We start from the raw sequence: 14,707 nt of genomic DNA on the forward strand, positions 1-14,707 counted from the left end.
AAAAAAAAAAAAAAAAAAAAAAATATCTATATATATATATATATATATATATAATCCCATTATAACAAATTTGATTCTAGTGGGAATTTGCATTATTATTTTAGTATATGTCAGCAAATTCCACCACATGGATGCAAAAGGAATTAAAAAAAAAACCCAAAAGTATCTTATTATATAATTAAAATAATATACTAATAATAATAAGAGAGTATAAATGTATATAATATATGCATTGCCATTTTTATCCTAAAGTTAGGTGTTACTCCAATTTCTTATTCTAAAACTATTATGGTAGCTAAAATAATAAAATATGTGACTGATTTTTAAAATTTAATTTAAATAATATTATGAGTAACACAAAATCAGATAAGATCACAGTTTATTTCATATTTTCATTAGTACAAAATAGAAGAACACAAACAGCATAAAAATGAAAAGACAAAAAAGCCCCTTCCAACATCCCTTTTTCCTTCGATCATTCTCTTGGGATTTGGTTGGGTTTGATGGGGTTTTCAGGGGCAGGCATGGAAATGAAAATTGAATTATTTGCAATATTATTATTGTTATTATTTGGTTGAGAAGGAGGCTTGATGGGTTGTGGTATTTCTTCATCAGAAGAAGCAGCGGCAGCAGCGACTTTGATCTCCAAATTCTCTCTGTGCTTTCCCCAAAGAACTGAATATAGCCCAAACACTATGAAGATGGATCCTATTAATCTGTCACATCACAAAAAATCAAATAATTTAATTAATGGGGAATTTTATGATGCTTTTATATATTCCTAGTAGAGATTTTAATTCCAAAGAATTTGAATTTTTTTTAATTTTATATAATGTATCTTCGGGTATGAATATTCTCGAGTGATTGGAAGTATCGTGTAACCCGTAATTACATTCTTATTCTCTTCTTTATCATTAAAAAATAAAAATTATTACGATATTTGAATAATTTTTTTAATTTCTCAAAATTTTAAAGATATTTAGTTACGTACATGCATCAGCTTGACTTTCACTCCAAAATTTTAAAACTATTGTCTTATTTAAACTTTCACTCCAAAATTTTAAAACTATTATATTATTTAAACTTTCACTCCAAAATTTTAAAACCATGTATTCTTTCATTCTCCCTCTTATGGGCCAGCGTCCTTGCTGGCACATTACCTGATGGCTGACTCTAATACCATTTATAATGGATCAAGCTCACCGCTAGCAGTATTGGCTTTTCTGGGCTTCTTCTCAAGGTTTTAAAAGGAGTATGTTTGGGAGAGATTTCCATAATTTTCCTATTTGACCAACGTGAGATCTGGCGATAAATATATATATATATAATGATTAAAAAATTATTTACCCTCCGAGAAATATCTTTTCAGCGAGGATGAAAGAGCCCATGATGGCCACGATTATCATCATCAAAGGGCTAAATGCAGTTGCAAATACAGGTCCCCTCTTTTTCATCACTAGCCCTTGTACATAGTATGAAATACTTGATGTCACAATTCCCTACCAAAGTAGTAATAATAATAATAATAAATTAATAATATATCAGTTAGAAGTTAGAAATAATAATAATAAATTAATAATATATCAGTTAGAAGTTAGAAATAATAATAATTATAATTTAAAATTGATATGAACAAGAGATTACAGCATAGGCAGCAGCGAGGAGGTTCATATCCCAACCAATTCTCCAAACGACAGCTTTGTGCTCAGCTACTAATGCCACAGCTATGGCTTGCAAAGTCCCAACAAAGCACACAAGTGTAGTGAGAGTGAATTGGTGGTTCTTGTATGTCTTCAATGCCTGATTCTGCACCCATAAACAAAAATACCGTTGTCTTCTCGAAATGATGCTACGATTTGGTCTCTAACATCGTGAAAATAGCAAAATTTTTGTTTGTAACATAAAAGATGATCGATACGTGTAATAGGTCATGCTCATAGCTATCAAATATTATCAACTTTTACTCGTTACGTATCGCTGTAAACCTCACAGTTTTAAAACGTGTCTACTAGGAGGAGAATCACCCTTATAAGGAATGTTTCGTTCCACCCTCTGATCAATATGGGATCTCACAATCCACGTCCTTGGGGGCCAGCATTCTCACTGTCACACTGCTTGGTGTCTGTAATACTATATCAAGCCCACCACTAGTAGATATTGTCCGGTTTGACTCGTAACGTATCACTATTAGCCTTATGGTTTTAAAACACGTTTACTTGGAAGAGATTTCTACTCCCTATAAAGAATGCTTCATTTCCCTTTCCAATCAGTGTGGGGTCTCATAACACGTGTTCTAAGATCTCGCATGCCATACGCTTGCAGTAATTGGATTTTACAACCTTTTTCGGCGAATACAACTCGATTCACTGAAAAATAAACCGAAACAAGACGCGGGTTTTGTTGGGTCGGGGTCGACATATTAGAATTTAAAGGGAAGTACCAAATTACCTGCAAGACAAAGAGAGAAGCCCAAGCAAGAGTGGCAATGATGAGGAACATGGAGCCTTTGAACCAATCTTTGTTGGCTTTATCATCAGAGGCTTGATTAGAGTGATGAGAATGTTTAGACCAAGGCATTTGAACAAGTGGACCTTTGTACAAAGTCATCACCATTGCTCCACCCACTGTCACTAAGGTTCCCAAAACTTTTGCTTGGCATCTCAGTTTCTTCATCTCCAAATTTTCCATCCTGTTGACCATTTTTCATTTTCCCACCAACCAAACAGAAAAAGAAAAGAAAATTTTTTAGCCTTTGATCTAGAAAAAGAAATTATACATTTTGTTTTTTTGTTTTTTGGAATTTGTATATTTCTAAGTACCTGAAGATCACAGCCATCACGAATGTCATTGCAGGTAGCATGTTGCTCATGGCACAAGAGAACGTCGGGGAAGTATATTTCAACCCGGCATAGTAGAAATTTTGATCGATTACCGGGCTGCAAAAAGCAAAATAAACAAAAAGATTATGAAAATATAATGCTCGTTTCAACGTGAGAACGTGATTATCGTTTACGATCAACTTTTAAATCATAATATCAAAAGGAATTTTATAAGTTTAAAATTACTCACCCGAGCAAAGCCAACACAAATATTTGAATGAAAACTTTGAGTGTTATCCTCGGTTGTCCTCTCCTGAAATCAAATTGAAAAAGATCAATACAAATTAACTCGTTTCAATTCCTGAGCAAACTTTAAGACTTGTTTGATAACCATTATTTGGGACATTTTCATAAAAGCTTGGAACGGGGCATTACCGTTCGAAGAAGAGAACGAAGGGAACAATGGAAGCGGTAGCAAAGGCGTGTCGATAAACGACGAGGACGTAATGACTCATCCCTCTACTAAGAGAGACCTTAGAGATGATGTTCATGCCAGCATATCCAAATTGTAAGGATATCATGGCAAAGTAAGGCTTTGAATTCTCAAGGAAGCTAAAGCTTAGCTTTCCCATTTTCTCGGGAAAATATGAGAAAATTAACTAATTTTCCAGGAAAGTGGAGAGAGAAAAGGAAAGAGGAGAGAGAGGAAGTGCTTTGGGTTTAGAGAAAACTGGTAAAGCTCAACTGATACTTATACAGCTCTTGAGGGAATCTTTCTCATTGATTTTTTTTTTCTTTATGAGATTCCAATTATAATTTTTATTTTTTGAATTCAACTTAAAAAAAAATATTTCTTCATAAATTTCTGTTTCTGAATTAGTTTTTATTAATTAAATATTTTTATTTTCAATTTCTTTACTAATTTATCAAAAATAATTTTTGTAGGAAGCAAAAAAAAAAAAAAAAAAAAAAAGTGTTTTTACANATTCTAAGGCATTTGAGCATGCAATCAAATATACCTTGAATATTAAAATTAAAAATTCCCAAATTCTTATTTTAAAAAAATATATTTAGGAGTGAAATTACGAAAATACCCTTATAAAACTAGATTTTAGAGAATTATGCTTTTTAGATTTTCCATTTCTTTAATTTATTTTTATTCTTTAATAATGACGTAGGAGTAATTTCCTTTGTGGAAAATAAGATTTTTTTTGTTTTTTTGTTTTTTTTTTTTTTTTTTGGAATGTTGGGAATATGGCAATATGTAATGAATGAGAGAGAAATATTAAAAGAAAAAAATGATATTTATTCCTATTCTCTTCCCAAATTCTCTCTAGTGGATACTAATTCATCATCCTCTTTCTCTCATTCCCATCCTATTTGCTTCTCATTATTTGAATCTTCCCCCTAACCCTCTTATTCATCTTCTATCTCAAATTTTATTCTCTTAACATTGTTGTTCGGGTCAAATCCTGAATCAACTTACGTTGTTCGATGAGCCTACGTCGAATTAAGTTGTTGGTCCGAGAAAGGTTAACCAAGCCAATGATGTTTAGCTGGTCTTTTCAGATAATCAACCACACTGAGACTGAGACACGACTTGAACTCCCACAGGGGTAGCAGTGAGAAATCTTGGGCAATGGATGAAAGCCCCGATCCAACAATATCCAAAAATTATCCAAAGAACTGCCACTGACACTCTAATTGTGACCGTCTCACCCAATAATTTCTCCTCAAAATTTGGTTGTCCATGCAAACTCATAAAATTAGATGACCAGTAAAAAAATAATTTTTTATAGAATTTTTCTAAGAATTTAAATTTTTATAAATAAAAAAATTATAGTAACCTAAATTTTAAAAATAGAAAAACAAAATTGTTTGGAAGCATAATTATTTTATTAAAATAAACCCCATTGAGTTATAATGCAAATATGGGGTGAAAATCACTAATAATATTTTTTTATTAAAAAAAAAAGACAAGATTTATAACATTTCAAAATGTTTCAAACCTGTTTATATATATAATTATTTAATGTAAAAAAGAATATTAATTATATTAATTAAACCAATAGTATATAGATCCAAACGTATAAAACAAATAATGGAAGGTTCCGAACAGCATATTGAAAATGGGAGTGGGATACGCGTCATACAATTTAGAGGGCATCCGACTCAAGCTCCAAGTGGTTGGAAAAAAGTTAATAAAAATAAATAAATATAAATAATAAACAGAATTTTAAATAATTTCTGTCTATACTAACAAGATGCACTTTCGTCATATAAAAAACGTGTAATTATATGTACTGATTTATGAGAACCGTCTTCACTCTTAGAAGTAATTCAAATTAAGCAGGTAACGTAATCAAGAAAATGTGTCGGGGCATCAAATGTCGAATCTGAATCGTGGGTATGGATCGTTCTATTGCAACTATTTTTAGGTTAGCGTTGACTATATTGATTCAAGATGAGTTAGAATTGTTGCTTATGATTCCTGCTCGTTGCATCGTTATTTATGATTCTCGTGCATTGCATCATTGTTTATGATTCCCGCTCGTTGCACGTTGCCCACACACCTATATATTAGTTCATATACATTGGCGTAATATTAATTTGGAGAGATTTGCAAGCTATGCTATATGCATACACACATGATTAGAGAACTAAAATAAATTATGATTCTATTCTTATCCTCAATCTTAATATTTTCCGTTATTATTCTTTTGATTTGTCCTACTTACCACTTTCTATAATCATACGAACACTTAATATTATATGATTATTTAAGAAACTTCTAAACGTGTTACAATATAAATAAAAATTTATGCTTAATTAATTCATTACGAATTTATTTAAAAATTTCCAAAAAGTCACTTAATTAATATAAAATTACTGCAAATAAAGTACATTTAACAGTGAAGTTTATATGATTAAGTCATTTAAAAGGGAAGTGCATATTATTATTATAGGCAGTATCTTTAATTTCCTTTTAAGCCTTTTATAATCATCTTATCGGAAGTGCATATTATTATTATAGGCAGTATCTTTAATTTCCTTTTAAGCCTTTTATAATCATCTTATCGTCAAGATCGCTTTCATTTGGTCTCGGTTCATTTATATATTCATCATTTATTTGAGTGTCGCAACGACGCATATTCTTAATTGTGGATAATATATATATATATTTATTTGTTTATTTATATGGTTCCCCAAAAAATATACACCATAATTATTGAAAATAAAAATAAAATCTATTATTTTATTCCCACGTAAGAGTAGCTGATTCCCATATTGATGTCGTTCCAAAATAAAATAAAATAAAAATAAAAATAAAGTGGAGCACTAAAAAGAACCTCCAAATATTTATTCATCAACTACCAGCAAAATGGATAGTGATCTATCTCGAGGGATATTTCGGTAATTATCCATTGAAGTAACATTTATTATAATATGACTGATATTGTTCCATATTAAAAGCTAAATTTATTGAAATATTTTGAGGATTTGTTCAATTAATTAAAAAAATATAATTTATTTCTTATTTATTAGGATTTGTAGCTTTACCTTAAAAATTAAAAAATAAAGAAAAAACTTTATATTATTATAAATTATAATTAATGCAACTAGCAATATATCGATCTAAATCGGCTAACAGATATTATTTCTTTAGATTTTTTCTTTCTGATTTCCCTCAAGGTTTTAAAAATAGGTCGGTTAGTAAACAGTTTTCATATCTTATAAAGAATATTTCGTTCTCCTCCCCATTCGAAGTAGTATTTCACGGTATAGTTTGGACTTTATTATAAATGTAATAATATTTTAAAATAATTTCTAAATTTGAATCTACTGCGGTTAATTAATTCAAATAGCTCATAATGGAAATTAAAAAGGTCCTAATAGAATATCACGACTCTCTCTTCTCTCACTTCTTTGATTCTCACGACTAATCATATTACAAAATTTCAGAACTTCCTCTGTCCATTTACACGCTTCGCACGTTCGGTCTCCATAATAATCATCATAAATCCAATTCCATCCAATTCTTCTCAGCTTCTTGTTCTTCTTACAACAATTCTTAACCACACTCTTAGAGCCCCTCCGATCACTACTGGAATCCTTTTTCGACAAAGAAATCTTGTTCCTGATCCAAAGATAATAAACAAATTCCTTAACTTTCTGACGACAATGAGCCATTTTAAACCCTAATTTTTCCTCACAAATCTTCAAGAACTTAACTCCCTCGTCCTCCAAATTCTTTGTGTACAAAATGATGCCGTATACATAACAAGCTTCCAGGTAGTCTTCTTGGGCAGAAAGCTTTAAATATTTCATTCCATTAGCTTCTCTACACTGGGAGAAGAACTCCAACATTCCCGATCGGTATAAGGCCTCTGGGTTTCCGTTGNCTTATGATTCCTGCTCGTTGCATCGTTATTTATGATTCTCGTGCATTGCATCATTGTTTATGATTCCCGCTCGTTGCACGTTGCCCACACACCTATATATTAGTTCATATACATTGGCGTAATATTAATTTGGAGAGATTTGCAAGCTATGCTATATGCATACACACATGATTAGAGAACTAAAATAAATTATGATTCTATTCTTATCCTCAATCTTAATATTTTCCGTTATTATTCTTTTGATTTGTCCTACTTACCACTTTCTATAATCATACGAACACTTAATATTATATGATTATTTAAGAAACTTCTAAACGTGTTACAATATAAATAAAAATTTATGCTTAATTAATTCATTACGAATTTATTTAAAAATTTCCAAAAAGTCACTTAATTAATATAAAATTACTGCAAATAAAGTACATTTAACAGTGAAGTTTATATGATTAAGTCATTTAAAAGGGAAGTGCATATTATTATTATAGGCAGTATCTTTAATTTCCTTTTAAGCCTTTTATAATCATCTTATCGGAAGTGCATATTATTATTATAGGCAGTATCTTTAATTTCCTTTTAAGCCTTTTATAATCATCTTATCGTCAAGATCGCTTTCATTTGGTCTCGGTTCATTTATATATTCATCATTTATTTGAGTGTCGCAACGACGCATATTCTTAATTGTGGATAATATATATATATATTTATTTGTTTATTTATATGGTTCCCCAAAAAATATACACCATAATTATTGAAAATAAAAATAAAATCTATTATTTTATTCCCACGTAAGAGTAGCTGATTCCCATATTGATGTCGTTCCAAAATAAAATAAAATAAAAATAAAAATAAAGTGGAGCACTAAAAAGAACCTCCAAATATTTATTCATCAACTACCAGCAAAATGGATAGTGATCTATCTCGAGGGATATTTCGGTAATTATCCATTGAAGTAACATTTATTATAATATGACTGATATTGTTCCATATTAAAAGCTAAATTTATTGAAATATTTTGAGGATTTGTTCAATTAATTAAAAAAATATAATTTATTTCTTATTTATTAGGATTTGTAGCTTTACCTTAAAAATTAAAAAATAAAGAAAAAACTTTATATTATTATAAATTATAATTAATGCAACTAGCAATATATCGATCTAAATCGGCTAACAGATATTATTTCTTTAGATTTTTTCTTTCTGATTTCCCTCAAGGTTTTAAAAATAGGTCGGTTAGTAAACAGTTTTCATATCTTATAAAGAATATTTGATTTCCCTCAAGGTTTTAAAAATAGGTCGGTTAGTAAACAGTTTTCATATCTTATAAAGAATATTTCGTTCTCCTCCCCATTCGAAGTAGTATTTCACGGTATAGTTTGGACTTTATTATAAATGTAATAATATTTTAAAATAATTTCTAAATTTGAATCTACTGCGGTTAATTAATTCAAATAGCTCATAATGGAAATTAAAAAGGTCCTAATAGAATATCACGACTCTCTCTTCTCTCACTTCTTTGATTCTCACGACTAATCATATTACAAAATTTCAGAACTTCCTCTGTCCATTTACACGCTTCGCACGTTCGGTCTCCATAATAATCATCATAAATCCAATTCCATCCAATTCTTCTCAGCTTCTTGTTCTTCTTACAACAATTCTTAACCACACTCTTAGAGCCCCTCCGATCACTACTGGAATCCTTTTTCGACAAAGAAATCTTGTTCCTGATCCAAAGATAATAAACAAATTCCTTAACTTTCTGACGACAATGAGCCATTTTAAACCCTAATTTTTCCTCACAAATCTTCAAGAACTTAACTCCCTCGTCCTCCAAATTCTTTGTGTACAAAATGATGCCGTATACATAACAAGCTTCCAGGTAGTCTTCTTGGGCAGAAAGCTTTAAATATTTCATTCCATTAGCTTCTCTACACTGGGAGAAGAACTCCAACATTCCCGATCGGTATAAGGCCTCTGGGTTTCCGTTGTTGACGCATTTTCCCATGAATGACCAAAATTCTGGGTCGATGTTCCATCGAAGAGTACGGAAGTTTCCAGTGGATGCGTGTTGGAATATGTAGTTGTGGTTTGATGCTTTGAGAAATTCCTTGTTAGCTAACTTGGCATGGACTAAGTCCTTGATTGAATAAGCTGCAACTTTTGCCAAAATTTCGATCAATAAATCATTCGGGAGTGATTCTATGGTCGATGGAGAAGCACTGAAATGTGTCATTTTAGTTGTCCTGCACATCATAAATTAGAGGGAAACAAACTTAAAAAAGAGCTCGAGCCACTGCCGAATCGACAAAAGTAGGTTAATAAATTCATTATTGAAAACTAGTAGATGAAAAATAATTAAACAAATTTTATTAATAAAAAAAGTATGCATGCAAAAATTGAGCTAACTTACCTTGAAATCTGAGAGTCAAGAGTCTGAGATTTTCGTTTCAAGGAATTGGCCATCATGCTACGATCCTCAAGCTTTTCACTTATGAACAGCGACTTTTCGCTATTTATAAAGAATTTCACAAATATTTTAATAGAGAGAAGCAGTGAGTTTGTTTACGAATCAAATGAAAAAAAAAAGTGCTTCCTAAAATAGGTTGATTCCAGGGAGAATGGGAGAGTTTATATAAGGAAAATATTTTGATTTTACCCTCGAGTTTTTGAATTTCCTTATCCTATTAAGAAATCTGATTTTAATTATCTTTTTTAAACACAAATTTGATGTTAAATATCTACATTTTTTTATCAAATATTCATTTTTTTTAATCAAATATTCACTATTATGAAAGTTTATCTTTTTTTTTTAACAAATCTAAAATTTAATACATTTTTATTAAATATTCATTTTTTTTTATCAAATATTCACCTTTTTAAATATATATTTATCAACCATTTATTAAATTTAAATTTGAAAGTTTAAAGATTACGAAAGATTATTATCTTCTTTTAAAATAAATCTGAAGTTAAATATTTATCTTATCTCCATTTTTATTAAATATTCAATTTTTTAATATTTATCAACCGTTGTTAAATTTAAATTTGAAAATTTAAAGATTCTGCAAGTTTATCGTCTCTTTTTTAACAAATCTGAACTTAAATATATTTTTATTAAATATTTATTTTTTTATTATCAAATATTCACTTTTTTAAATATATATTTATCCACCGTTATTAAATCTAAATTTGAAAATTCAAAGATTATGAAAGTTTATTATTCTATAAAATAAATCTAAGTTAAATATTTATCTCATCGATATTTTTATCAAATGTTTATTTTTTTTAATCAAATATTCATCTTTTTTAAATATATATTTATCAACCGTTATTAAATTTAAATTGAAAAATTTAAAGATTATGAAATTTTATTATCCTTTAAAGATCTACATTTTTATTAAATATTCACCTCTTTTAAATATATATTTATCAACGGATATTAAATTTAGATTTGAAAATTTAAAGATTACTAAAGTTTATTATCTTTTTTTAAAAAACAAATATAAAATTAAGTATTTATCTCACCTACATTTTTATCAAATATTCACCTTTTTTTAAATATATATATCAACGCTATTAAATTTGAAAATTTAAAGATTATGAAAAAATTATTATCCTTTTATAAAAACAAATCTGAAGTTCACCTTTTTTAAATATATATTTATCAACCGTTATTAAATTTGAAAATTTAAAGATTATGAAAAAATTATTATCCTTTTATAAAAACAAATCTGAAGTTCACCTTTTTTAAATATATATTTATCAACCGTTATTAAATTTGAAAATTTAAAGATTATGACTTTGCTTTCGACTTCCTAAAATGCCTCGTACTAATGGAAATAGTATCTCTTATTCATGATCTTCCACTAAATTAACGAACGTGGGACTCACTTCCAATAATCCTTAATATTATTTATCTATATTAACTTAATGATAATAATAATTTTTGTGTTAGATATTTAAAATTTTAATTATATCAGTAGCTTTTAATTAATAGTTCCAAAACTTATACACATATTTAGTAAGTAATTATTATATGTAATCATTCATAAAGAAATAAGCTACACCGATGGTATGTTTTCGTAAGTTTCATTAATGGAAAATATTTTGTTTTTTCCTTTTTGGTTTATATTTCTATTACCTAACAGCATAAACCTAATTTTAGTTTTCCACCGGTATTTATTAATATTTATCTTTAAAATAAATAGAGCGTCTCGAATATGAAGAAGTTTTATACGTTCATATTTCGTTTTCTTCCCCAATTAATGTGAAATCTCACAATGTACTTTCGAGTCCCGACTTTATTATAAATGTAGTAATATTTTAAAATAATTTTCAAATTTAAATATTGATAAGCTTTGACCCTTAATTAATTCAAATATATGAATACACAATTATAAAAAAATACAAATAATTTTATTATTAAGCTAATAATGGTAACTACAAGTGCCCTACAGCATATCATAACTTCCGGTTCTAAGCATATTACAAAATCTCGAAACTTCTTCATTCCATTTACACACTTCACACGTGTGTTCTCCATAATAATCATCCTCATCGTTCCCATCCCATCCAATTCTTCTCACGTTCTTCTTACAACAATTCTTAACCACACTCTCACAGCCCCTCTGATCACTGGAATCCTTTTCCGACAAAGAAATTTTGTTCTTAACCCAAAGATAACGAACAAGTTCTTTAACTCTCCGACGACATTCAGCCAATTTAAACCCTAATTTTGCCTCACAAATCTTCAAGAACTTCACTCCCTCATCCTCCGAACTCGCTGCGTACAAAATGATGCCGTATACGTAACAAGCTTCCGAGTAGCCTTTTTGGGCAGAAAGCTTTAAATATGCCATTCCAGAAGCTTCTTTACAATGGGTGAAGAATTCCAACATTCCCTTCTGGTATAGAGTCTCTGGATTTCCGTTGTTGTTGCATTTTTCCATGAACGACCAAAACTCTGGGTTGTTGTTCCATAGAAGTTTCTGAAAGTTTCTAAGGGACGCGTGCTGGAATATGTAGCCATGACTTGATACTTCGAGAAATTCCTTGGTGGCTAATTTGGCTTGGACTAAATCCGTGAATGAAAAAGCGGCCACTTTTGCCAGAACTTCGATCAATAAATCGTTTGGGAGTGATTCTATGGTTGGTGGGAAATCACTGAAACGCGCCATCTTGGTTATCCTACACATCATAAATTAGAGGGAAACAAACTTAAAGAAGAGCTCGAGCCGCCACCAAATTGGCAAAAACATGTCACAACCGCCGTAATAAATTTATTATTCAAAACTCATTGACGAAAAATAATCAAATAATTTTTATTAATAAAAAAAACATGCATGCAAAAATTAAGTTAACGTACCGTGAAATTTGAGAGTCAAGAGCTTGAGATTTTCGTTTCAAGGAACCGGCCATCGTTCTACAATCTGCAAGCTTTTCACTTATGAACGACGTCGTTGAGCTGTTTATCAAGAATTTCTGGAATATTTTGGTGGAGACGAGCAGAAAGGAAGCAGTGAGATGGGGTTTTAAAGGAAAGAAGAAGTGTTTCGAATAGGAAAATATGTTGATCGGAGGGAAAATGGAAGAGTTTATATAAGGAAAATATTTTGATTTTTCTATTGAGTTTTGAATTTCCTAATCTTATTACAAAATCTGATTTTAATTATTTTTTTTTTAACAAATCTGAAATTAAATATTTCAAAATTACAGCCTTTATTTAATTTCTAATTGTTAGTACAATTATCTTTCCGTAAATCTTGGTTTACTCCGACTATATTTACTCTGTTAAATTTCTTTTTGTGGATGATTATTTAAAAAAAAAATCATGAATTTTCTTATTTATCTGATCTACATTTTTATGAAATATTCATATTTTTTAAATGTATATTTATTAAACGGTTATTAAATTCATATTTCAAAATTTAAAGAACTATAATTAGGTTTTCAAAATTCAAACCAAAATTTAAAAATTAAAAAAATAAAATAGTTTAGTAAAATCTATTTTTGTAATAAAATTTTAATTAATAATATAAATATTTAATTAAAAAAAAATAGAATCTCCTTGTTATAAAAATTACACGAAAATATAATACACTTTTCAAAAATAAAAAAGCCAACAAATAAAAAAGCCAAAAAATATAATTGTGTTATCCGTTCTTCTTTCTCTCAGAACGCGACCACCACTTGAAAAAGCCAAAATTCTCTTTCCGCTACTTTCTGAAGCACGCACACTTGATCAATGGCGATCAGAGTTATGGACTTGGTGTCCGGAGTTTCACTGAATTGTTTTCATTTCAAAAACCCTAAAGGACATCAGAAATCTAGGGATTTCTCTATCAGATGCTCTGTTCCTCTCTCTTCCTCCCATGGCGCTGCCACTATCGGTACTCGGAGGAGTTCTCTTTTTGTTGGATTTTTACTCTTTTCAGTTACTGTTTGAATGATTATGATTTTTTTTTTTTTNACTATTTATTTAAGACACAAATACCCGCCTCTTCCAAGTTCATTTTGGCGCCAGTTCTCTGTCTCTCTATTCTCTCTCTACGCCGCCGCTCTCTCAGCGATATCGATTTCCATGGAGGATTAAGCGACTTTAACATTGATTTGTTCCTCAACTTGCGGATGGAAACATTGGAGCTTCGTCCTCCTCAATTCTCAGAGGTAAACATTCACATTTCTCCTTTTAAATTCAATGATGCTTCGATTTTACCGATAATATTCTCGTACGTTTAGTTTACTTTCATTGCCACTTTGTATGTTTTCTGGAACACCAAAGAAATAGTAGATGAACTACGAGTTAGCTGTGATTGATTTTTAATTACACTGCCTACAGAAAATTAAGGTTAAATTTCGATCGCGGATGCCGGAAGACGTTTTCAGTGTCGTATTCGTTAATATTGTTTTGACCGATGAATGAATTGAATCGCGTTCGTTTGAGAACAAATCGAGGCAATACTTTAGGATTGTCTGCGGTATCTCAGATTTTTCACAATTCGACTTGCGTGAATGTTCATGCGAATTCAATCATCGGTGCTCTTTTTATTTGATATTTCGATTAATACATTACTACGAAAACGGAATCATGATTCCGCCTCCATTATTCCGTACTTGTACGTTTGTTTTTCTTTGTTGCCAGTTATTATAAATTGTTAATACCTGAAACCTTCAGTGATTTCTGCTCAGTTCTTGTATGTTTAGCCTCATGAAGGTTTAATTAAATTTCATCGTATTAAACTAGTGGAATAGAACAATGTATGGAGCTCGTCAGAATTAGGCATGTTGGGCAAGCGGTCCACGAGAACTGATTTTTCTTTTATCTAATATCTATACAATGTACTGCCTAAGAATTTATATCGAATTTATTCTTTGAAATGTTTTGCATGATTTTGAAATTCATTGTCTGATCAGCTCCGTTTCTGATAGAAATATCTGCAGTATTTTAAGCCATACTTTTATGGTATGGTCTTGAATCAGATAGAT

The 14,707-nt window shown here is 29.9% G+C and overlaps 1 protein-coding gene across 1 annotated transcript; it reads right to left on the minus strand.

Moving 5' to 3' along the window:
• Window positions 1-362: 362 nt before the first annotated feature.
• LOC111458661 (WAT1-related protein At5g07050-like) lies at window positions 363-3,531 on the minus strand. Its single transcript, XM_023101424.1, has 7 exons — window positions 3,255-3,531; window positions 3,070-3,132; window positions 2,820-2,936; window positions 2,449-2,689; window positions 1,645-1,806; window positions 1,348-1,499; window positions 363-716 (listed from the first exon to the last, which is right to left on the minus strand). The coding sequence occupies exons 1-7, from the start codon at window positions 3,449-3,451 to the stop codon at window positions 476-478; spliced, it is 1,173 nt and encodes a 390-aa protein (XP_022957192.1). The 5' UTR covers window positions 3,452-3,531; the 3' UTR covers window positions 363-475.
• Between the last annotated feature and the right edge of the window lie 11,176 nt (window positions 3,532-14,707).

Source organism: Cucurbita moschata, unplaced genomic scaffold (assembly GCF_002738365.1).
Source record: "Cucurbita moschata cultivar Rifu unplaced genomic scaffold, Cmos_1.0 Cmo_Scf00021, whole genome shotgun sequence".
NCBI classification, from domain to species: Eukaryota; Viridiplantae; Streptophyta; class Magnoliopsida; order Cucurbitales; family Cucurbitaceae; genus Cucurbita; species Cucurbita moschata.